The 20,154-nt window shown below is 55.8% G+C and overlaps 1 protein-coding gene across 1 annotated transcript in view; it reads left to right on the top strand.

Annotated features, from left to right (window-relative positions):
* Nucleotides 1-20,154, top strand: part of Cfap46 (cilia and flagella associated protein 46) — an 85,978-nt gene that overhangs the window by 48,919 nt on the left and 16,905 nt on the right. The window contains 14 exon segments of the mRNA XM_026410278.2: nucleotides 178-326; nucleotides 980-1,078; nucleotides 2,347-2,479; nucleotides 3,238-3,384; nucleotides 6,571-6,771; nucleotides 6,874-6,942; nucleotides 6,944-6,981; nucleotides 8,094-8,270; nucleotides 8,970-9,105; nucleotides 14,444-14,629; nucleotides 15,368-15,556; nucleotides 17,266-17,400; nucleotides 17,474-17,653; nucleotides 18,021-18,191. Coding sequence (XP_026266063.2) covers nucleotides 178-326; nucleotides 980-1,078; nucleotides 2,347-2,479; nucleotides 3,238-3,384; nucleotides 6,571-6,771; nucleotides 6,874-6,942; nucleotides 6,944-6,981; nucleotides 8,094-8,270; nucleotides 8,970-9,105; nucleotides 14,444-14,629; nucleotides 15,368-15,556; nucleotides 17,266-17,400; nucleotides 17,474-17,653; nucleotides 18,021-18,191 — 2,010 coding nt within the window.

The raw sequence follows: 20,154 nt of genomic DNA, 5'->3' as shown, positions 1-20,154 counted from the left end.
TGGGTGTGCCCCTGTGAGGTCTCCAGCGGCTCTCGGGTGCTGATGCTGACTGGTCACTGCACAGGACAGAAGGAGAAGGGAGGACCTGCTGACCCTGCGTGCCAGGCCCCTGCTTGGCCCCAGGAGGGAGGCTGCCACTGCTCCCCGCCTGTGACCGTGCTCACTGTGTTTCTGCAGACGTACACTCTGTACTACCTGGACCTCCTGGTCAAGGCCCTGCAGAAGATGTCTCTGCATGAGCTCACCATCCCGGTCCTGCAGCTGGGCGTCCTCATCGCAGATGCAGTGGTGGAAAGCAAGAGCCTGGCAGACCTCTACCACCTTCGGTGGGTGCATCTGCCTCCTGTGCCTCCAGGGAAGCTGGCAACACTGAAGTGGCCAGGCTGAACATGTGCCCAAAGCAATGCAGAAACCACCTTTTGAAGTGTGAATCCTAAGGCTGGGTATTTGTGTAAACAATGAATCCCGAGGTTTGTGATCTAGGCATGTCAAGACACTTGACGTAAAAATGGTGGTATGAGATTTCCACGTGATGCTCAGGAAGCGCACACTAGGGGTGGGGGGCACTGTGCCCTCGAGGAGCAGGAGAGGGAGGACAGGACAGACATGGCGATGGGGTGGAGGCCAAGCACACAGCTGTGCCTGGACGCTCTCTGCACTCTCCCAAAGGCTGCAGTCACATCCACTGGAGAGTGTTTTAAAGAGACAGCTTTCGGTGGCACCTCTGTGCCTGCCCTTCCTCCAGAAGGTGACAGTGGTGGAAAAGGACACAGGGAAGATAATGTGTGAGCAAGCGACTGAGCTTTGACCGTTTTTCCCCTGGTAATTTTGCTTAGCTTTAAAGATGATTGAAAACATGACCAAAGCATCTGCATCTTCTCCATCCACCAGATCACAAAGTTCACTCAGCCCAAGGGCTGCCTGCCCCCACTGACTGCAGCCTGTGTGACTGTCTCTTCTCCCATCCGTCTGCCCCCAGGCTTGCCCGAGTGTGCTGGGACCTGAGGTTGACCGCAGCGGCTGCCCACCACGAGGCGGTGGTCGGGCAGACGTACATCAGTGACATGGAGCAGGCCAGGTGCGTGCTATTCCCAGGCAGTGGGGCACTCACTCCTGGGGGCTTGTGCAGCCAGGGCCAGAGCTCCCCTACAGAGAAGGGCCAGGCAGGGGACTTCAGGCAGCCACATGGCCTGGAAGTCCTGGTGGGCAGCACCTACCGGGACAGCCAGGGGTGTGCACGCAGAAGTCAGGTGGACGCTCAGGAGGGCCTGGGAAAGCACCAGCATGGGTGCCAGCCCTGTCACTCCAGGTTCTAGAGGTCTGCAGAGGTCAGCTGTCCCACAGCTGGACCCACCAGGATCCAGACATCCCTTGGGAGTTGCTCTTTTCCTGCAATGATACATGGTTCTGGTGATGTACTTCATCAGCATAAAAACACACTTTCCCCATGATATAGAACTCACACTATTTTCCTTGAGGGAATCATGCTGTCCGCACCTTTCACTCTGCAGCCCATGGTGACAAGTGTCCATGTCCAACATCACTTTTGCATTCTCGAGCTGCATGATCTGTTTGACCAGGCCTCCCTGGCCTCTGCGAGCTGCCAAGCCTCCAGAAGTGTGGGGGTCTCCAGGGCTGGTCTTGGCTCAGCCTCTCACAGTCCCCTGCTGACTCTGAGGTCTCAGCTGCGGAAGCCCTAGGTGCGGCAGCCCCTCCCCTCTGCCGTGGGCTCACTGGCCAGCACCTGCTGTGTATGATTTCATGCAGGACAAAGGGGGGGCTGTGGAACAGGGTGAGGTGTGCTCCGCTCAGTGATGCCAGAGGTGGGGGACCCCATTCTAGGCACAGGTGGTCAGGAGACTCCTGGACGAAAGGAGTGTCCAAGGTCCCGAAGGAAGGGACCTGTGTGGGCTGAGAGGCTGGGCAGGCCTGGGCTGAGCTCTCGAAGGCTAGTCCATTTTCTAAAGGACAGCTCTGGACATGCCATGCCGGGGGCTGGTAGTGAGTAGCAGGAGGCCGCCCAGGTGCTCCCTGTGGGCGCTGAGCCCCGGAGAGCCGAGTCTTTCTGCCTGGGGTGGCGGGAGATCTGCTTTGGGTGTGTAGAGACTGGGGTCTGCTATTAGACCTCTACATCAGGAGGTCTAGTTGTTTTGTGGAGAAAACAGGCCCAAGACACGAGTTTGGGAGCCAGACTGAGGCCAAATCCCAGGGACATTTTTAGTCTCTTTAAAAGTGTGGACTACAGCTTCTTGTGGCCGTGGCGATCATCTTGGGTACTGATGAAAGTGGCTGTTGCCGTGAAAGTGGTCGCCGCACTTCACCTGCTACATGTTCACCTCCCACCAGCTGCAGGAAGGAGATCGCATTGAGAAAGGAGAAGAACAAGGAGCCTGTTCTGGAAGAAAGCCTGCCAGTGCTGATTGAGCCTGAGGCTCCAAGCCACCCAGAAGAGGTGAAGCCACTCATAGCCCAAGACAAGGTAACCAAGTGCGAAGCCCAGTGTGCTGGTGACCTGGCCGCTGGCCTGCCTATGGAGGGCACCAGAGAGCCAGAACTTAGTTAAGTGCTTACTGCGTGAACTCCTGTGGAAACCCAGAGGCCTAATGGAACACGATCCTCCCTGGAACCCTGCAGGTCCTCAGGGAAGACCAGGTTCATGTGCACCCAGGCCACCATGGAGCAAGTCTGCCAGGGGCCCGGGCAGCAAATGAGAGCAGGCAGGGAGCAGGGACTCCCCTGGAGCAGAGTACATCCTGGGGAAGCCCCTGCAGCCAGCTGGCCCCTCAAGGACCGCTGTCTGACTACCGGCTCCCCCCAGGCCATCCGGCTCATCCCAGAGCTTTGCCCAAAGGGAAAGTCACTTTCCCAAACAGCGGCTCTTGCATCAAGAGCCCTGGTTCCAAGGAATGCCAGGCTGGGGCACTCCTCAGAACCAGGGTCAGCACTTGAGGAAGGTGCCTGGGCCCTGGGGTGAGGAGCCTCCCAGCCAGTGGTGGATTTGGGTGGGCTTGAGGGAGAAAGTAAGAAGAGACAGAGGTCCAGGTGGCAGCACTTGTCAGAGAAACAGGCAGCGCCCAGAGACCTGAGCTCTGAGCACAGGGGGACCGCGAGCGCCCCAAGGCCGGCGCTGGAGAAGCCCCACAGAGCATGGCCTTTGTGCACCTGTGGCTTCAGCTGGCCTCTGTGCCTCCTTGGCCAGGGAGCGTCAGTGGGGTTCAGTCCTGTGGTGTCTTACAGATTCTGAAGATAAATGGAGAGACCGGGAGGGGTCTGGAGGGAACGTCCTATCCCCAGCTGTGGCTGCTCAAGGCGGAGGCTCTGCTGGAAATGAACCTGTACCAGCCTGCACGGCTGCTCCTGTCAGAGGCTTACCTGGCTTTCCAGGTAAGGAGCCCCAGCTGTGCCATCCGAGGCAGCTCCCTCCACTGCACAGGCGAGATGCTTCTGTCTGGGACGTAGGCCTGTCCCCTCTGAGGCTGGTTTTGTGTCTTTCTGTGGAGGAAGACCCACACCACGCCTCACGGGACCCCCTCTCTGGGGAAGGCTCTTTTCTGTTGTCCCTTGCCTGTCTTCCTGCTACTTTCTTTAGTGCACTGATGGCATATGTGAAAGTCCCTGTTTCTGGTCTCTCCTGTTTGTTCTGCTGCCCCTCTTACTCTTCCCTGGGTTTCTGTGGCTACATAACTCTTCTTCACTTCTCAGGCTGTGCATGGGGAGCCCGGGATGGTGTCTCCTGCCAGAGAGCGTCTTTGTTCCCGGAGGCTGACTTCATTCAGCTGGGCCCTGGCGGTGTGGTCCAGTCTTGCCTTGCTTAACTGTGTCCTCACAGGGTCTGGGCTGCCCAGCTTCTGTGGCCTTGCTGGAGTCCCTAGGGGGTCCCTTGGAAGGGCTCCAATCAGTCTCCGAACAGGCTGCACAGCTCATCTCCCCAAGCTCAGGAGCCCCGTGCTCCTCTCCTGTGTGTGGAGAAATCCTGCTTTGCTCCAAGCAGCCAGAAGTGGCCCCTGGGGCTCAGCCCAGGCAGCCTCCTGCTCTGGATGCAATGGGTCTCTGCTGTGCTCCTGGTGCTGCTCCCACAGACACTGCCCTGTCCAAGTCAGGATGGGGGACACCCACTGGTACTCCCCTTCCACCTGACTGCAGGTTGGGATGAAGCCCCAGAAGCAGACCGCCTGTCACTTGTTCTGAAGAATTCCCAAAGAGAGTACTTAGATGTACTGACACCAAGAAAGCCTTGTCAGGCTCGGGTTCCATCTCTTACAGTTAGGGCAGGTGTGTGGGGTGTCAGGAGGGGACAGGTGTGTGGGGTGTCAGGAGGGGACAGGTGTGTGGGGTGTCAGGAGGGGACAGGTGTGTGGGGTGCCAGGAGGGGACAGGTGTGTGGGGTGTCAGGCAGGGGGACAGGTGTGTGGGGTGCCAGGAGGGGACAGGTGTGTGGGGTGTCAGGAGGGGACAGGTGTGTGGGGTGTCAGGAGAGGACAGGTGTGTGGGGTGCCAGGAGGGGACAGGTGTGTGGGGTGTCAGGCAGGGTAAAGGTTGTGGGGGTGTCAGGCAGGGGGACAGGTGTGTGGGGTGCCAGGAGGGGACAGGTGTGTGGGGTGTCAGGAGGGGACAGGTGTGTGGGGTGTCAGGAGGGGACAGGTGTGTGGGGTGTCAGGAGGGGACAGGTGTGTGGGGTGTCAGGCAGGGGGACAGGTGTGTGGGGTGCCAGGAGGGGAGAGGTGTGTGGGGTGTCAGGAGGGGACAGGTGTGTGGGGTGTCAGGAGAGGACAGGTGTGTGGGGTGCCAGGAGGGGACAGGTGTGTGGGGTGTCAGGCAGGGTAAAGGTTGTGGGGGTGTCAGGCAGGGGGACAGGTGTGTGGGGTGTCAGGAGGGAACAGGTATGTGGGGTGTCAGGAGGGGACAGGTGTGTGGGGTGTCAGGAGGGGACAGGTATGTGGGGTGTCAGGAGGGGACAGGTATGTGGGGTGTCAGGCAGGGGAACAGGTGTGTGGGGTGTCAGGAGGGGAGAGGTGTGTGGGGTGTCAGGAGGGGACAGGTGTGTGGGGTGTCAGGAGGGGACAGGTGTGTGGGGTGCCAGGAGGGGACAGGTGTGTGGGGTGCCAGGAGGGGACAGGTGTGTGGGGTGCCAGGAGGGGACAGGTGTGTGGGGTGTCAGGAGGGGACAGGTGTGTGGGGTGTCAGGAGAGGACAGGTGTGTGGGTGTCAGGAGGGGACAGGTGTGTGGGGTGTCAGGAGGGGACAGGTGTGTGGGGTGCCAGGAGGGGACAGGTGTGTGGGGTGCCAGGAGGGGACAGGTGTGTGGGTGTCAGGAGGGGACAGGTGTGTGGGGTGCCAGGAGGGGAGAGGTGTGTGGGTGTCAGTCAGGACAAGATGTGTGGATGTGTAAGGAAGGGGACAGGTATGTGGGGGTGTCAGGGCAGGAGACAGGTGGTGCGGGTGTCAGGCAGGGGACAGGTGAGGGGGTATCTGGCAGGGACAGGTGGGGGGTGTCAGGCAGGGGACAGGTATGTGGGGTGTCAGGCAGGGGAGAGGTGTGTGGAGGTATCAGGCAGGGAACAGGTGTGTGGGGGTATCAGGCAGGGAACAGGTGGGGGTTGTCAGGGGACAGGTGGAGGGTGTCAGGCAGGGGACAGGTGGGGGTGTCAGGGCACAGGTGTGTGCAGTTCCTGTCTCCTCCAAGCTGCACAGGACTCCACACTTCTCAGAAAGTGCTGCCCAGCACCAGGGGACGCAGCCTTCCTGCTCTGCTGAAGGGGCGCTGATGTCCAGGTGCTGTCCCCACTGGATTCTCCCTCCTGTTCTTACCATAAATCTCCCTCCTTTCTGGCATTTACAAGGCGGTCGGCAGGCCCACGGGGCAGTGAGGACAAGACTGGCCTCTGAGCTACCTGAGCCTTTCTGGACACTGAGGAATGTCCAGGCCTAAACTTAGAGCCCTCTCCCCAAGCAGGAACCCAAAAAGAGGAGGGTCAGGCAGGGTGAAGCAGCTGCCCAGGAGTCTCGGGGAGCTGGCATTCTCTGCCCAGATAGCACCCTACACAACCTCCTCCCGAGAGCACCTCTGTCCACACTCACATCTGAGCCTCGGGGGCCACATGGTATCCATCATGTACCCAAACTAAGTGACGCTAGAGCAAGAGGTAGGCATGCATGGGAAGCAGGCCCAAAGCACCTCCACGAGAAGGCTCCAGACCTCAGGGCAGCAGGACAACAATCCTCAGCGGGGAACCCACAGCAGACGAAGTCCTGCAGGAGAGGCACCTGCAGCTCTCTATGGGCTCTTGTCCAGGCTGGGAGGCAACCAGCCCAGGTAGTGACCACCTCTGTTGGCAGGCAGGAGTCACTCTGGAAAGCACTTCAGGGAACAGGATTTGGTCCTCAGCTTTGCAGGGCTGTGACAGTCCCCAAGCCCTTGAGCTAGGTTTTAACACATACAAAGGTCCTACTCCAAGGGCAAAGGTGGGGCCTCGTCTCCAGCTGCCAGAGAAGTCCCAGGGTCACCTGTGTTCCCAGGGCCACCCAAGCCCACCCATACTTTCTCCTCTCTCCATACGTCTGTGTCCTTAGGAGCTCAAGGATCCTTGTGCAGAATCACAGTGCCTGTTACTCCTGGCCCAGCTGGCCAACCAGGAGAAGAACCATGGACAAGCTAAGAGGATGATCGAGAAGGCCCAGTGCCTGGGCGGAAGTGAGGAGTTTTGGTACAATTTGACCCTGACTCTGGCCGACGCCGTCTTGTCCTCAGAAGACAATGGGAGAGAAGCTGCGGTGAGAAGATGCAGGGTGCAGCAGCCTTGGTGCCCGGCGAGGGGCGGCTCGGTCCCTGGCCCTGCTGAGCAGCACAGTGACACCAGGGCTGGTTGTCCCCAGGCTTGCCGACTATATAAGAAGCTCATGGATGCCTTCAGCCACCTCCAGAAAGACAGGCCTAACCGAGTGCACACACCTGAAGTTCTTCACCATGGACCTGGAAGCCAGGTAGAGGGCCAGCTCCCCCGAGGCGCTGGCTACCTTCCTGCCTGGGCCACAACCCCTTTCTATGGTCTCCAGGATCTCCAGGTCCCTGGGTGCTGCTTGCTCAGGGCCGCAGCCTGGCTTGGGGAGGTGCTGTGGGCAGAGTGCGCAGGGTGCTCCCTCCAGCTTGGGCGTGGGCTTCTCCCTGCCCCAGAAGCCTCTCTCAGGCTCAGCCAGTGGTGGTGGGCGACTGGAGCCTCCCTCTGTCTCTGATCAGAATCATGGGCTCCACTTACTGGGTCTCTGTGAGAAGCCGCGGCTTCTGACTCACGGACCACAGCAAGTGGGGATGCTCTTGGCTTTATCTGCTTCTGCTTGCTCTCCGTGCGGTGCTCACTGCAGCAGAAGGAGCTGCCCGCAGCTGTCCTGTGCATGCACCTGAGTCCCACTGGCAGTGTCCCTTCAGTCTAGTCTGAGACCTTTGGCAATGGTGTTCTGTTAACTTCTAAGTGACTTAGGGACATGTTTTTAGTTGCCAAATAGATATCATGTCTGAAGCAGGACTGTTAGTCTCACTTCATTGTGTCTGACCCAGGAATGGGACTGCATGACTTGCAGTGTGTGAGAAAGGCTGAAGGTGTTTGACCAAGTCTCCCTCTGCAGACACTGGAGAGTGAGAGCATCGCCACGGTCTGGGGCTTTTGATTCTAGACAGAAACCTCAAATCCAAATACCTGGACAGAACTATGTCCCCACAGGAGCATGAGCCCCTTCTGTCCCTGCAGATGCATGAGCCCCTTCTGTCCCTGCAGACGCATGAGCACCCTCTGTCCCCGCAGATGCATGAGCCCCTTCTGTCCCTGCAGACGCATGAGCCCCTTCTGTCCCTGCAGACGCATGAGCACCCTCTGTCCCCGCAGATGCATGAGCCCCTTCTGTCCCTGCAGACGCATGAGCACCCTCTGTCCCCGCAGATGCATGAGCCCCTTCTGTCCCTGCAGATGCATGAGCCCCTTCTGTCCCTGCAAATGCATGAGCACCCTCTGTCCCTGCAAATGCATGAGCCCCTTCTGTCCCTGCAGATGCATGAGCACCCTCTGTCCCTGCAGATGCATGAGCCCCCTCTGTCCCCGCAGGATCATGAACCTTCGGATCCAAATCACCCAGAACTCAGAGCACAGCAAACTTCCTGACTGCTGGGTTTTGTTCAAGGAGATGGATGATCAACTGCTGAAAATTGAAGAAGACTTTATTAAGTGTGGCTATGAGGAGAATTGTGTCAATATAAAACTACAGCGTGCAAAGATAAAGAGGTGAGGGCCTTGTTCCCAATTCCACCTGTGGTGGAGCACCCCAGGGCCCTGCTGCCCACAGCAGGCCCAGCCACAGCCTTTGCCCCTTCATGGAGGATACCCACTGCCTCCCTCCTGAGCCCTCATTCATCCCTGTCCCTCTCCCTGCAGTCCCACGGGGTCCTGGGCAGCTACTCCCTCTGCCCTGTCCCACCTGTCTGGAGTCACACTCTGCTCTCCTCCTGCTCCTGTCCACCCAGGTGGGGCACCCTGAAGACATGCACACCTCCACAGACTCTACTGTGTTCACACCCACACACACCCCGTTCCCAGGGCAGGACCCACTCCTCCAGCAAGGCCAGGGTGGATGCTCCACCGACCTTGGATGCCCACGTGTCCATCCCATGCAAGTGCCGTGCAGGTGCTGTGGGGGACAACTGATCACCTTGCCTGGTGCTGTGGGATGCTCCCCAGACGTCTCCTGGGCAGACCCCCGGTTTGTAGGCAGAGGGTGAGACTGCAGGCCACATCATTCCAGCAGCTCACCTTAGCTTTGAAATGTTCTGAGAAGGCTTCACATGTAAGTGTCTCATTAAGTGCCCTCAGTGCTGACGCAGTGAGCAGCTCCAGCATGCAGAGATGAAGCACTCCACACTCGTTGGTACCAGAGGTGCACGTTTAACCTGCCTGTTCCTAATTCCACCTTCATGTCTTACAAAGGTTTTGTGCCCAAAATGAGACAGATAGAGAACACAAAGTCACACATTACTTGGAGGCACACGACCTGATCCAGAAAGCTGTGGCTGCAGAGGAAGAGCTGTTTCATAGGATCCGAGGTTTGCTGGCCCTTCAAGAGGTGAGTGGTAGGGCTCTGTGAGCACTGCCGGCCATCTGCATGCTCACTCCCCTAGGCTTCTGTGTGAGGAGCAGCCATGACTAGGTTCACACTCTCATTACACAACCAGAACACAGACAGAACCCATGAGGCCTGCTCTGCCAGAACACTGAGCATTAATACGGCAAACCACAGCCCTGAGCCAGAGTCCAAGCCTGCCACAGCCATGGCAGGAAGCCCCAGTGGGGACGGCTACCCAAGTTCAGGTGACAGAGCTGAGAGCTGAGAAGCAGGCATCCTGTGGGATGGAGCCCCAGGAAGGAGAGTGCTGCACGTAGGTGGTCAGGTGCCCAGCACGTGCAGCTGAGCCTGGTCAGCCCAGTTGCTCAAGCTTGGGCAGAGCAGCCTGGAGGATTGTAGGAACAGGGCAAAAGCAGTGCCTGCTCTGTGCAGCCCCCTGAGAAACGGCAGCAGCCTGGGGTACTGGGCAAGGGCAGAGAGGGCCTGCCCTGAGCAGTGGCCAGGTCATGTAAGGAAGCAAAACCACTGCACACCTGCCAGAAAGCACATGGACCCAAGGACAGAGAGGGTGGGAAGTATCTCAAGCCAGCACTGACCCAGGAAAAGTGGGGTGGCCGCAACTGGTCAGATAAGTGGGTCTGGGGAAGCTGCTCCCCTGCCCTGCACGGGACTAGGCAGGAGGACCTGGCTCTCCAGACACTCGTGTGCCTGGCAGGAACACACCAAAGGTGACCTACTCCAGGGTCCCCAGCACTTCCCCTTCCCCTCCTCCTACCTGCCCCCCTCTGCTCTCTGGTCTTCCTTCCCTTTATTTATTGTTCCTAAATTGGTGCATTAGGGTTAGGCATAAAGGGCCTCCACTGTGATGTGTCCACACGTCCACACACAGACTCATTGGGCCAGTGGCCTCCTGCTGTCCCTCCTCTCTCCCCCTCAACCCCCACCCCCTACTCCACTCTTCCTCCTCCTGTTTTCATGAGATTCCTCCTCCTTTTATTTAAATTCCTTTTCTCTAGCTTTCACATTTGACTCTCAACTTTTCGGATCTGCTGAGTTCCATCCATTTGCCAGCAAATGCCATGATTTCATTCTTCTATTTAGCTGATAGAATTCCATTGTGTATATGCTCCACATTTTATTAGCCCATGGAGGTGATTCCCTAACTTGGTGATTGTGGACGGCACTGTATAAACGTGAGAATGTAGTGTCACTATAGTGACTCTTTTGGATAAATACCAAAGAGGGGGATAGCTGGCACATATGCTAGTTCCATTCCAGATTTTTTGAGGAATCTCCATACTACTTTCCAAAGTGGCTGATTTTCTAAAAAAAAATTAAGTAAAACCTGATTTTTTAAAATTACAATGAAGACAGAGACAAATCTACAATTATGGTGAAAAATTTCAATTTCCTCTCAATCATTAGTGGAATGAGTAGGAAGAAAACGAGCAAAGGACTGGAGGATCTGAATCAGTCAGTCAATAGGCTCTGATAGTGGATGACCTTCTCTCATGTGCCCAAAGAACCTTCAACACAGACTGTATTCTGTACCATAAAACAAGTCTCAATGAAGTCAAAGGATTTAAGTCAGACAAAGCCTGCACTGGCACCACAATGGAGTTAGAATTGAAATGGGTGGATCCACAGATACTGGAAGCAGACTAGGGGGTGTGAGGGGTGCAGTGAGGAAGGTGAAGGCTGACCTGGGGGACAAGGCCTTTCCCAGGAGGGTTGAACATGTTCAGGAACAAGAGCTGAAGCTTGCACCATGTGGTGGCCCCTGATTCTACACTTTAAAATGGTTGATTTTATGTTATATACTTTTTACCTCAATTCAAAAAATCAAAAGCTATATATGTGGGAAGCCCCAAATAGTTGGAAATTAAAAAGCCTACACTCACACAGCTATGGGCCACAGAAGAAATCAAAAGGGAAAGTGTTTGAATTCAAGGAAGAAATGTCCATCATTGCAAAGATGTTTCTGGCGCAGTCCTGGGCAGGGACCTGGGGTTTGCAGCAGTAAGCACCTGCAAAAAGAAAAAAGATCAGATCTCAGTCCACTCTCCACCTTAACAAGTAAAGAGCAAACTAAACCCAAATGAGTAGAAGAATAGAAATTAAAAGGTCAGAGTGGAAATCAGTGAATTAGAAAACAGAAAAGAGGAAGCCTACCAAGCCAAAGCTGGTTCTTTGAAGGACCAATAAGTTAATATACTTCTAGTCAATTTGATACGACAAAAAAGAAAGGACATAGGTAGCTAATATCAAAAAGGAGGCAACATTGCCACCGACTCCACAGAGAGTGAAAGCATAGAAAGGGAATGTCGTGAACTGGCAACTCAGGTGAGCAGACTCCTTTAAAGCATGACCCACCAAGTCCCTGGAGGAAAGAGGTCACTGACAGCTCTGTGCCCAGGGATCTCATCTGCTTTGGGAGTACTCTCACAGAGGAGAAGCCAGGCTCAGGTGACTCTACAATGAATTCTACCAAATATGCAAGAAAAATAATACCGGCTCTGCACAGATCCTTCCCGAAAGTAGAAAAAGAGGGCATACATCCCAACTTTTCTATGAGTCTACTATTGCCCTGATTCCAAAATAAGACAGACATTGCAAACAACAACAACAAAAAAATAGATATTTCTCATGAATAAAAGTACAAAAAATCCTAAACAAAAATCTAGAAAATTAAATCCAACAACATATAAAAAAGGTAATACATCATAACCAAGTTAGGGTTATCTCAGGAATGATTTTATATTTAAAAAATGTGGTTCAGCGTATTTTTGACCCAATAAATAAAAACCATATGATGCAGGAATATTGTTTGACAAAGCCAGGCGCTGTGGAGCACGCCTGTAATCCCAGCAGCTCAGGAGGCTGAGGCAGGAGGATGGCGAGTTCAAAGCCAGCCTTAACAAAAGCGAGGCACTGAGCAGCTCAGTGAGACTCTAAATAAAATACAAACTTGGGCTGGGGATGTGGCTCAGTGGTCAAGTGCCCCTGAGTTCAATCCAAGGTACCCCCCACACACATACACACAAAAATCCATATACAGAAGAGGGAAATTCCCTCAACCCAAGGAAAGGTATCTATTAACAAACGATAGCTAAAGTCATCCTTATTGACAAAAGACTGAATGTTTCCTTCTTTTAATTAGGACTAGTGCCAGGCAGTATCTTTGTACCACTTTTATCCAGCATTATTTAGGAAATTCTAGCCAATGCAATAAGTCAAGAAAAAGACAGTAAAGGGATCCAGCTTGGGTAGGAAGAAGCTTGACAGTAACATGATGGTATAGAAAATTATTTGCAATGTACTCATTAAACATTAAAGCTACTAGTAAAGCTAAATTAAAGCTCATAAGCAAATTAAGTTAAAGCTAACCAATGAGTTTAATCAGGTCACAAGACAGAAGAACAATATGCAAAAATCAATCGTATATTTCTATGAACGAGGAACTATCAATCAGGTAGTAAAAATTAAAAAATAGTATCATTTGTGGTAGCATTTAAAAAATGAAATTTTACCCCCAAAATGTGAAAATTTGTACCCTAAGAACTACAAAGCATTGTTGAGAAAAATTAAAAGATCTAAGTGAATGAAGAACCATATGGTTCATGGATCAGAACAGTTAATTGCTAGGATGTCAATTCTCCCTACATTATCTGCAGAATTTTTAATAGAAATAGAATGATATTAGATTTCATATGGAAATGCAAAAGGCCTTACACAGCCAACACAACTTTGGAAAAGAACAGTATTAGACATCTAATGCTACTTGATTTTAAGTCCTGTTATAGAGTTACAGGAATTGAGAGTATACTTTTAGAGTAAGAGCAGGCCAACAGATCAATCTGGCGCAGTCCAGAAGCAGGCACACACAGACACCAGGGACTGGCTCCCAACAGAGGAGCCCAAGCTGTCCACAGCAGGAAGGACAGTGTTTAAATGGTGCTAGAACAACTGGAAGCATAAGTCCAGAAAGCGGAAGCCCAAGTCCTACCTCATACTGCATGTAAGAGTCAGCTCAAGATGGCCTGTGGTCCTAGGCAGAAGACCTAGAGTTATAAAACATCTAGAAGAACACAGAAAACACCTCTGTGGCCTCAGATTTGGCCCACTTTTTTGGGGGGGATACGAGGTATTGAACCCAGATGCACTTTACCACTCAATCACAACCCCAGTCATATATATATATATATATTTTTTTTTTTTTTTAAATTTTGGGACAGGTTCTCACTAAGTTGCTAAGGGTTTCCCTAAGTTGCCAGCCTCAAATTTGTGATCCTCCAGTCTCAGCCTCCTGAGTTCCTAGGATTACAAGTGTGCACTGCCACACCTGATTGAAGATTTCTTTTATTTGACACCCAAAGCATGATTCATAAAAGAATAAATTGAAAAACTGGACTTTTCAAAAGATACTGTTAAGAGAATGATGAAAAGAAAAGCCACAGATGGGGCAGGAGTGGATTATTTGCAAAGCGTATCCAGAGTATATGAAGAACTTTCAAAAGCTAACTAAGAAAGCATGTAGCCCAATCAAAAACAAGTGAAAATAGGGCTGGGGATAGAGCTCAGATGCCTCTCAGGCACAAGGCCCTGGGTTCAAACCCCAGCATCACAAAAAAAGGGAGATATTTGAACAATTTAGACATCTCCTCTAAGGAGCTGTATAGATGGTAAATAAGCTCATGGAAGACAAGCATCGTCAGTCAGTTAGAGAATCCAGGTCACCACGGTGAGAACCGTGCACCTGTGAGGATGGTGGCAGGAGTGTGGGGAGGCTGGAACCCTCAGGCCGTGAGAATGGGAGCTGTAGGACTGCTTTGGAAGGCCCTTGGAAGTCCTGAGAGGAGTGAAACTCGGGCTGTGGGGTGGCCTGGCACCCCACCCCAGGCATGCCCTCCTGTCCCGGAGAGAATGTGCCCATCCAGAGGAACACCGGTGTGCCGTGCTCGCGGCAGCTGGGTTCTAGTAGCCCACACAGTGGGGCCGACTGACTCGGAACGTAATAAGCATGTGGCCACAGCATGGAGAGACCTAGAACGGCCGCACCAAGATGGGCCAGAGGGTGGTCCACCAGAGGGTGGTACAGAGGCAGCTCACTGAAAGCCCCAGGGGTTGCCTAGGAGAGAGGCTCCGGAGGCAGTGGCGTGTGGGGTGGCCAGGGCCAGGGACATGGAAGGGCACCTTTGTGGCCTCAGAGGTGGTGGTTTGAGTGTGCATGTCACACTTGAGATGCTCACAGCTTCGTTCTGTCCCTTAGCACTGTTGAAGCGTGGGCTCGGGTGCACTGAGAGTGCCCAGTGCCCTGACGCCCGCCTGGCTCTGTCAGCTGCAGAACACCAACACCCCCCTGATGAGGAAGCTGGCCCGCCACAAGCTCAGCCTGGTGGAGGTGTCCCTGGACATGCTGCAGCTTATGTGGGAGGAGGGGCTGGAGCAGCTGGAGCCACGGTCCCTGGAGAAGCTGCTCGAGACCTACCTGCAGAGCACCAGCGACTACACGTCCACCGGCCTGGTGACCACGCAGCCCCGCACACATCTCCTCGGGGGCTGCCTGGGCCGGGCCACCCTCCATCTAGTCACACCTAGGGCACCCTTGGCTCTAGTGGGGACCCCAGCCAGCCCTGCACAGCTGTGAGCTCCCAGCCTGGGGAGGAGAGCCGTCATCTGGTCACTTGAGGGCTCACCTGGCTAAGTAGACCAGGTGCTCCCTGTGCCACCTCAGGGTTGTCCCCCAGGTCTTGAGACTAATGGTGTGATAGCGCTGGGCTTCAGCTGAGTGGCCAGTGGGCTGCAGAGGGACAGTGGAAGGCCACACTGCACTTAAAAAGACCCAGCGGCAGGCTGGGGTGTGGCTCAGGGGTACAGGCTTGCCCAGCAGCACAAGGCCCCCGTTCCAGCCCCAGTACCGCAAAAGCAAAAACAAAAAATGAATTGAATATGCAAGATATTTGGAAGGAAATATGAACTCTTCCATTTTACATTTGCTTAGATATCATGAAATATGAATCAAACCAATTTGACATAAATACAAATGAACCAAAGACAGCCCTGAAATTGAACTTAATGTTCCAGTGAGCTGCCAGTCAAGGTTATATAAGAACACGGTTTGGCCTTCCCACACCTAAGCCCTGGAGACCCCCACCCCACCTCCCAGGGCCTGTTAAGGGCTGGTGGGCTGCACAGTGTGGTGGGCAGGTAGACGGCAGCAGAGAGGCCCCTGGTCTTGACAAAGCCTCTCCTCCCCCCGAAGCAATGGTTCATGCTGAAGCGCACCCTGGCCCACTCGGTGCTGGCACAGCTGGAGAGCCTGCAGCCACTGAGCGCCGGCTGCGTGGAGATCCATGCCCGGCTCCTGGGCCTGGCCGGGAGGGCCCTGCACCTGCTGGCCATGCAGGCAGACCCTCTTCGTCCCGACTTGTGCTGGGAAGACGGCTTCTCGGTAGGTGATCCCGCTTCCCAGTACACCTGGGGGTGAGATGACCAAGGGTCTGCCCTGGTGTCTCCCCACCTCAGTCTGGTCACACACAGGCCCCTGGGAGCTTCAGAAGCACCCCACACACACCCCTCTGGCCATCGTAACGGTTACAGTGTAGCCCCTGGCCCTCTACCCACATGCACCACCCAGGGAGCCAAACCAAAGCTCAGCTCCCATTGAGCCGGTGGGCCCAGGCACCTCCGAGAAGGGCTGTGGGGACCTTTCACTTCAACCCCCCAGGGCCGGGGAGAGGCCGTTCCCCAGGGCAGGGCCCATCCCTGGGGTAGGGGGCTGGTCTGCTTCCCCGGGCTGGTGCTTTGGTGGGAACAGCCTACACACTCAGGACCCCAGGGACAGCCCCGAATGCACCAGGTACCCTCCCAAGAGCCCACACAGAGGTGGCTCCTCCTCCAGGATGGCAGCCCAGCGCACAAGCCAGGGCCTCCCTGCCGACCGGCTCCTGTAGAACACCTCTTCCTGCCCAGAGCACACTGTGGCCACCAGGCTGAGCACCAGTGCAAATCCTGGCAGGAGACCGTGAGCCTGGTGATCCCGGAGCCAGTGTGTCCTGCGTCCTAAGGGTGAACTGATGGAGCTTTGGCTCTTCACTGACCAGTGTTCATGAGCACCTACCCAGGTGCCTCTGAGCGTGGTCTGTGTGAGCCGGAGTGGGTGTCGCATCCTGTGATGGTGTTAACCACCCTGGCCCACAGAGGCTGTCCCCAGAGATGCATCAACCCGCACATGGGGCCACCAGGCCCCATGAAACACACCTCTCCACCCCAGGCCGGGTCTCACCTTACCTGTTCCTTCCTCCTGGCTGCTGGGCCTCTGGGGAAAGCCGGAGTCGTCTCTGGCCTCCTTCTCCTCTTCCAGGAGGCACCCCTCCTCGGAGCTCTGCTGGGGCCAAGTCTCCAGGTCTGCCCTGGGGCCATTTCACTCTCTGTGTCCTAAGCTCCGTGGGCTTCCTTGCCGATGCGGGGGGTGATTCTGAGCATGCTGCCCACAGGCCTCATCGTCACTGATCTCCAGTCTGATGGTTGTGTTTGGAAACTGGGCCGGGGATCCCAGTCTCCTGGGTTGGCTGAGGCTGTGTGGCCCAGTGCTGGTGGGTTTGGTGGACATTCTGCTCGCTCGGGCATCAGTGGGGCAGCAGGCTCTGGTTGTCTCTAGACCAAGGCCACCTGGGCCCTGCACAGCCTCTGGATTTCCCTCTGCCTGACCCCCAGGGACTGAGACAGTCTGCAGTGTCCCACTAGGACTATGACCCTGGGCCACACACACCCAGGGCTCACCATCAGCCCCAGTTCCCCGGCCACTCTCCCTTGACCTGCCCTTCCCCGTCCCTTCCTTCTGTTTGTTTCCTGGCCAGACTGAGCTCCCAGAGCACAGGTGGGCACCTCAGCTTGGTGCTGCCACGCCAGCATGATGCCTCTGTCCCAAGATCAGGGTGCTTGGGCTCCCTGGGTGCCACCTCCCCACCTGGTGGCAGCTGGCAATCAGCTCAGGCCCTCAGACCAAAACCTTCCCAAGTCCACTAAACCAGGCTTGGACAAAAGCAGGCAGGCTCCGGGCGGTGGGAGGCCAGACCACGGTCTACAGTGACCCTAGGGGCCCCTGCTGACCAAGCAGGAATCCACAGTGCCCTCTGCCTCCTTCTGTGTGCTTTGCAGGTGGGCGCTAAGCTGAGCAGGCTCCGATCTCTAGAGCAAGAAACAGAGAACAAGAGTGCCAAGGCCTTTCTCGGGGACCTGCCAGCCCTCGGAGCAGCCCCCGAGGGGAACTGCAGAAAGGGCGAGAGTCTGAGGGTATGTGCCTTGCTGCTGCCCCCCAGTGGCCTCTGTCGGCACAGCACTGAGCCTGAGCCCTTTCTACCTGCAGAGGAGGATGGTGCTGGCCCAGAGGTACCTGGCCCAGACCTCTGAGGTGCTGCTGCAGTGCCTGCAGGTAGCCCTGGACAGAGGCCTCCTGGGCATCGCAGCTGCCGCCAGTCTTGAGATGGTGGAATGCATCGGCACCCTGGACCCTGTGGCCACCTGCCAGTTCCTGGCACTGTCTCAGGTATGGCTCTGCCCTGTGTGTCTGCAGCTCAGAGTATAGAAGGCGTCCCCCAGCACCCAGGGGCCCCTTTTGGCTGGGATTAGGCTCCATTAGAGAGAAGAGCTGCAGGCCAATGGGCCTGGCCACAGCCATTGGCTGGAAGGAGGCTGGGCCTGAAGCTGCAGAGTCCAGCCACAGGTGCTTGGGGCTCAAGTGAACACACTCTGAGCTCCCCCAGTCCCCACAGTGGGCAAGCACAGAGACCAGAGAGCGTGGCCTGGAGAGGCGTGGCTGTCGGGGGAGTGTGCCACACAGTCTGAGTGTGCCACACAGCCCTCCGTCCAGCCCAGTGAGCCTCCCCCCACAGCACCTGGCTGATCTGTTCCAGAGCTGCACAGCCTCCGAGGTCATGCGGGGCATCCTGTCCACAGCCGCCGCCAACACCAGCAGCTCCCAGCTGGCAGCCCTGCTGCAGCTCCGTCACCAGCTACAGCTACAAGACAAGACTTCCACCAGCCTGCTCGCCAGCGTGGAGCAGAGGCTGGCCACCATCTCCAAGGTGATCTCCTACACCCTGTGGACCCCCTTCCATCTGCCCCAGTGCCAAGAGGGCAGCTTTAGATCATGCAGGCTCAGGCCCAGGTTCTGCTACTGGCTTTGGGCTGTGTGGCTCTGGGAGGCCTCTCTACCTCTCTGAGCCTCGTGGCCTTCTGGCCTTGTGGGATGGTGACCCCTCATTCTGAAGGCGGCTGCGAGTGCTAGGGTGGGGAGGGTTTGGATGAGGGTGCTCCACCGGGGTCTGCGGGAGCCCTGCTGGCTCAGAACCCTGTGGCCGCACTGTGCTGAGGGGCTCCAGAGCGGGCAGCAGCTGCCTTTCTGTTACTCACACCACAGCTTAATCCGAGCATCGAGGGGGAAAAGGTGAACTTCCACCTCCTGGACACCAGTGGGAGCACTGGCCAGGTCCTCCTGACTGCTTCCAGCTCCCTCCATCCACTCTTCTTAGGAGAGTTGGGGCTAGATTTCTCTGCTGATGGGGTCAGGGGAGCCTCCTGTTCACTGGAGGATATGGGGCAGCATCCCTGCCCCCTCATAAGGACCAGGGCATTTCCACTCCTGTCCCTCCTGAGACAACGTCTCCAGGTGTTACCAAGAGGAGCAAATCATCCCTCCAAGAACCAGTGCCTTCAGCCCCAAACGGAAACCCAGCCTCCTGGATCCAGGAGGGAGACGGGAACAGGGGCTGGAGGTCTGAGGCTGGCCCAGTCCTGAGAGCAGAGAAAGTGTCGAGCAAGGAGGCTGGACCTGAGTGAGCGCTACTGGACGCCAGCACACCAGCCGGGGGCGGGCCCCATGCTGCTGCTGCCAGCCGGGCCCTGGGACTGGGGATAGGGCAATGCTCACCTCGTGGGGAAGGCGGGGACAAGGAGTACATCAGCACAGCCCCGGGGGTGGAAAAACCAGGCTGTGGGTCCCACGGGGCACGAGACACCAGCTGGGGGACCCAGCAGTGTCCAGGGCTTACTGGAGTCCACCTCAAAGCTTCCAGAAGGCAGTGACCCAGGAAACTGAGTGGAGACCATGGGTTCCAGCTGTCTCCAGGACCCTCTGGTCCCACAAGCTTCCATAGAGGCCACCACAGATGGAGAGTCAGATGTGCAGGTTTCAGGAACAGAATGGGAGCCTCAGCTCGGACTGGGGGCTGGAATACAGACAGGAGAAGGCCCAGCAGGAGAGGAGGCTTGGGGACAGAGGGCCCAGCACCTGCTCTCGCTGCAACGTCACCAGAGCACAGGGTGCACAGGCTGGAAGCCAAGAGCCTCTAACGCTGAGGAGCGTGGGCTTCCGACCCCCACCAACCCCCCGCTGGACGACACCAGAAAATCACCCTGGGCACAGGGGAGCAGAGAGCACAAAGACAGCCCTCAGGCAGCAGAGAGACCTGCACGCCTCCACGGCTGGAGAAGAGCGGCCGGTCCCAGATACGGAGGCTCAGAATGAAGGCAAATAAGGGCATGTTCAGATCCTTGTAATAAAAATGCAACTGGACAATAAAACAAAAGAAAAGCTGGAAGGAGGCTCAGGCAGGGAGGAATACCCAGACAGAAGCAGAAATCGGCAAGAGGGGATGGAGAAGGGGCCAGGGCGAAGTGCTGCAGCCACAGTGGGAGGCTACACAGTCCCAGAAGAGCAGACAGTTTAAGATCCAGCCACCACAGCCACAGAGATGACTGTTACGCCCCGAGGGTGACATGGACACATGTTGTGGCCAGCTCAGTACAATACAACCGTTGACAAAAGTATTTCATCAGTCCACAAGAGGATAAAAAAAAATGTAAAAGAGATGGTCCCCGTAGCCAAGCAGAGTTCAGTAGTAGGGAAAAAGCAATATACGGTAGTTACAGTATAAATCCACTAGACACTCCACATCCAGGACAAGACAGTCAGACTGGATAAGAGAAAAACAAAGGCCAGCACAGTGCTCCACACCTGGCAGCCCAGCTCCTAGGGAGGCTGAGCCA

Source organism: Urocitellus parryii, chromosome 5 (assembly GCF_045843805.1).
Source record: "Urocitellus parryii isolate mUroPar1 chromosome 5, mUroPar1.hap1, whole genome shotgun sequence".
Lineage (NCBI taxonomy): Eukaryota > Metazoa > Chordata > Mammalia > Rodentia > Sciuridae > Urocitellus > Urocitellus parryii.
This window is presented reverse-complemented; position numbering and strand designations above follow the sequence as displayed.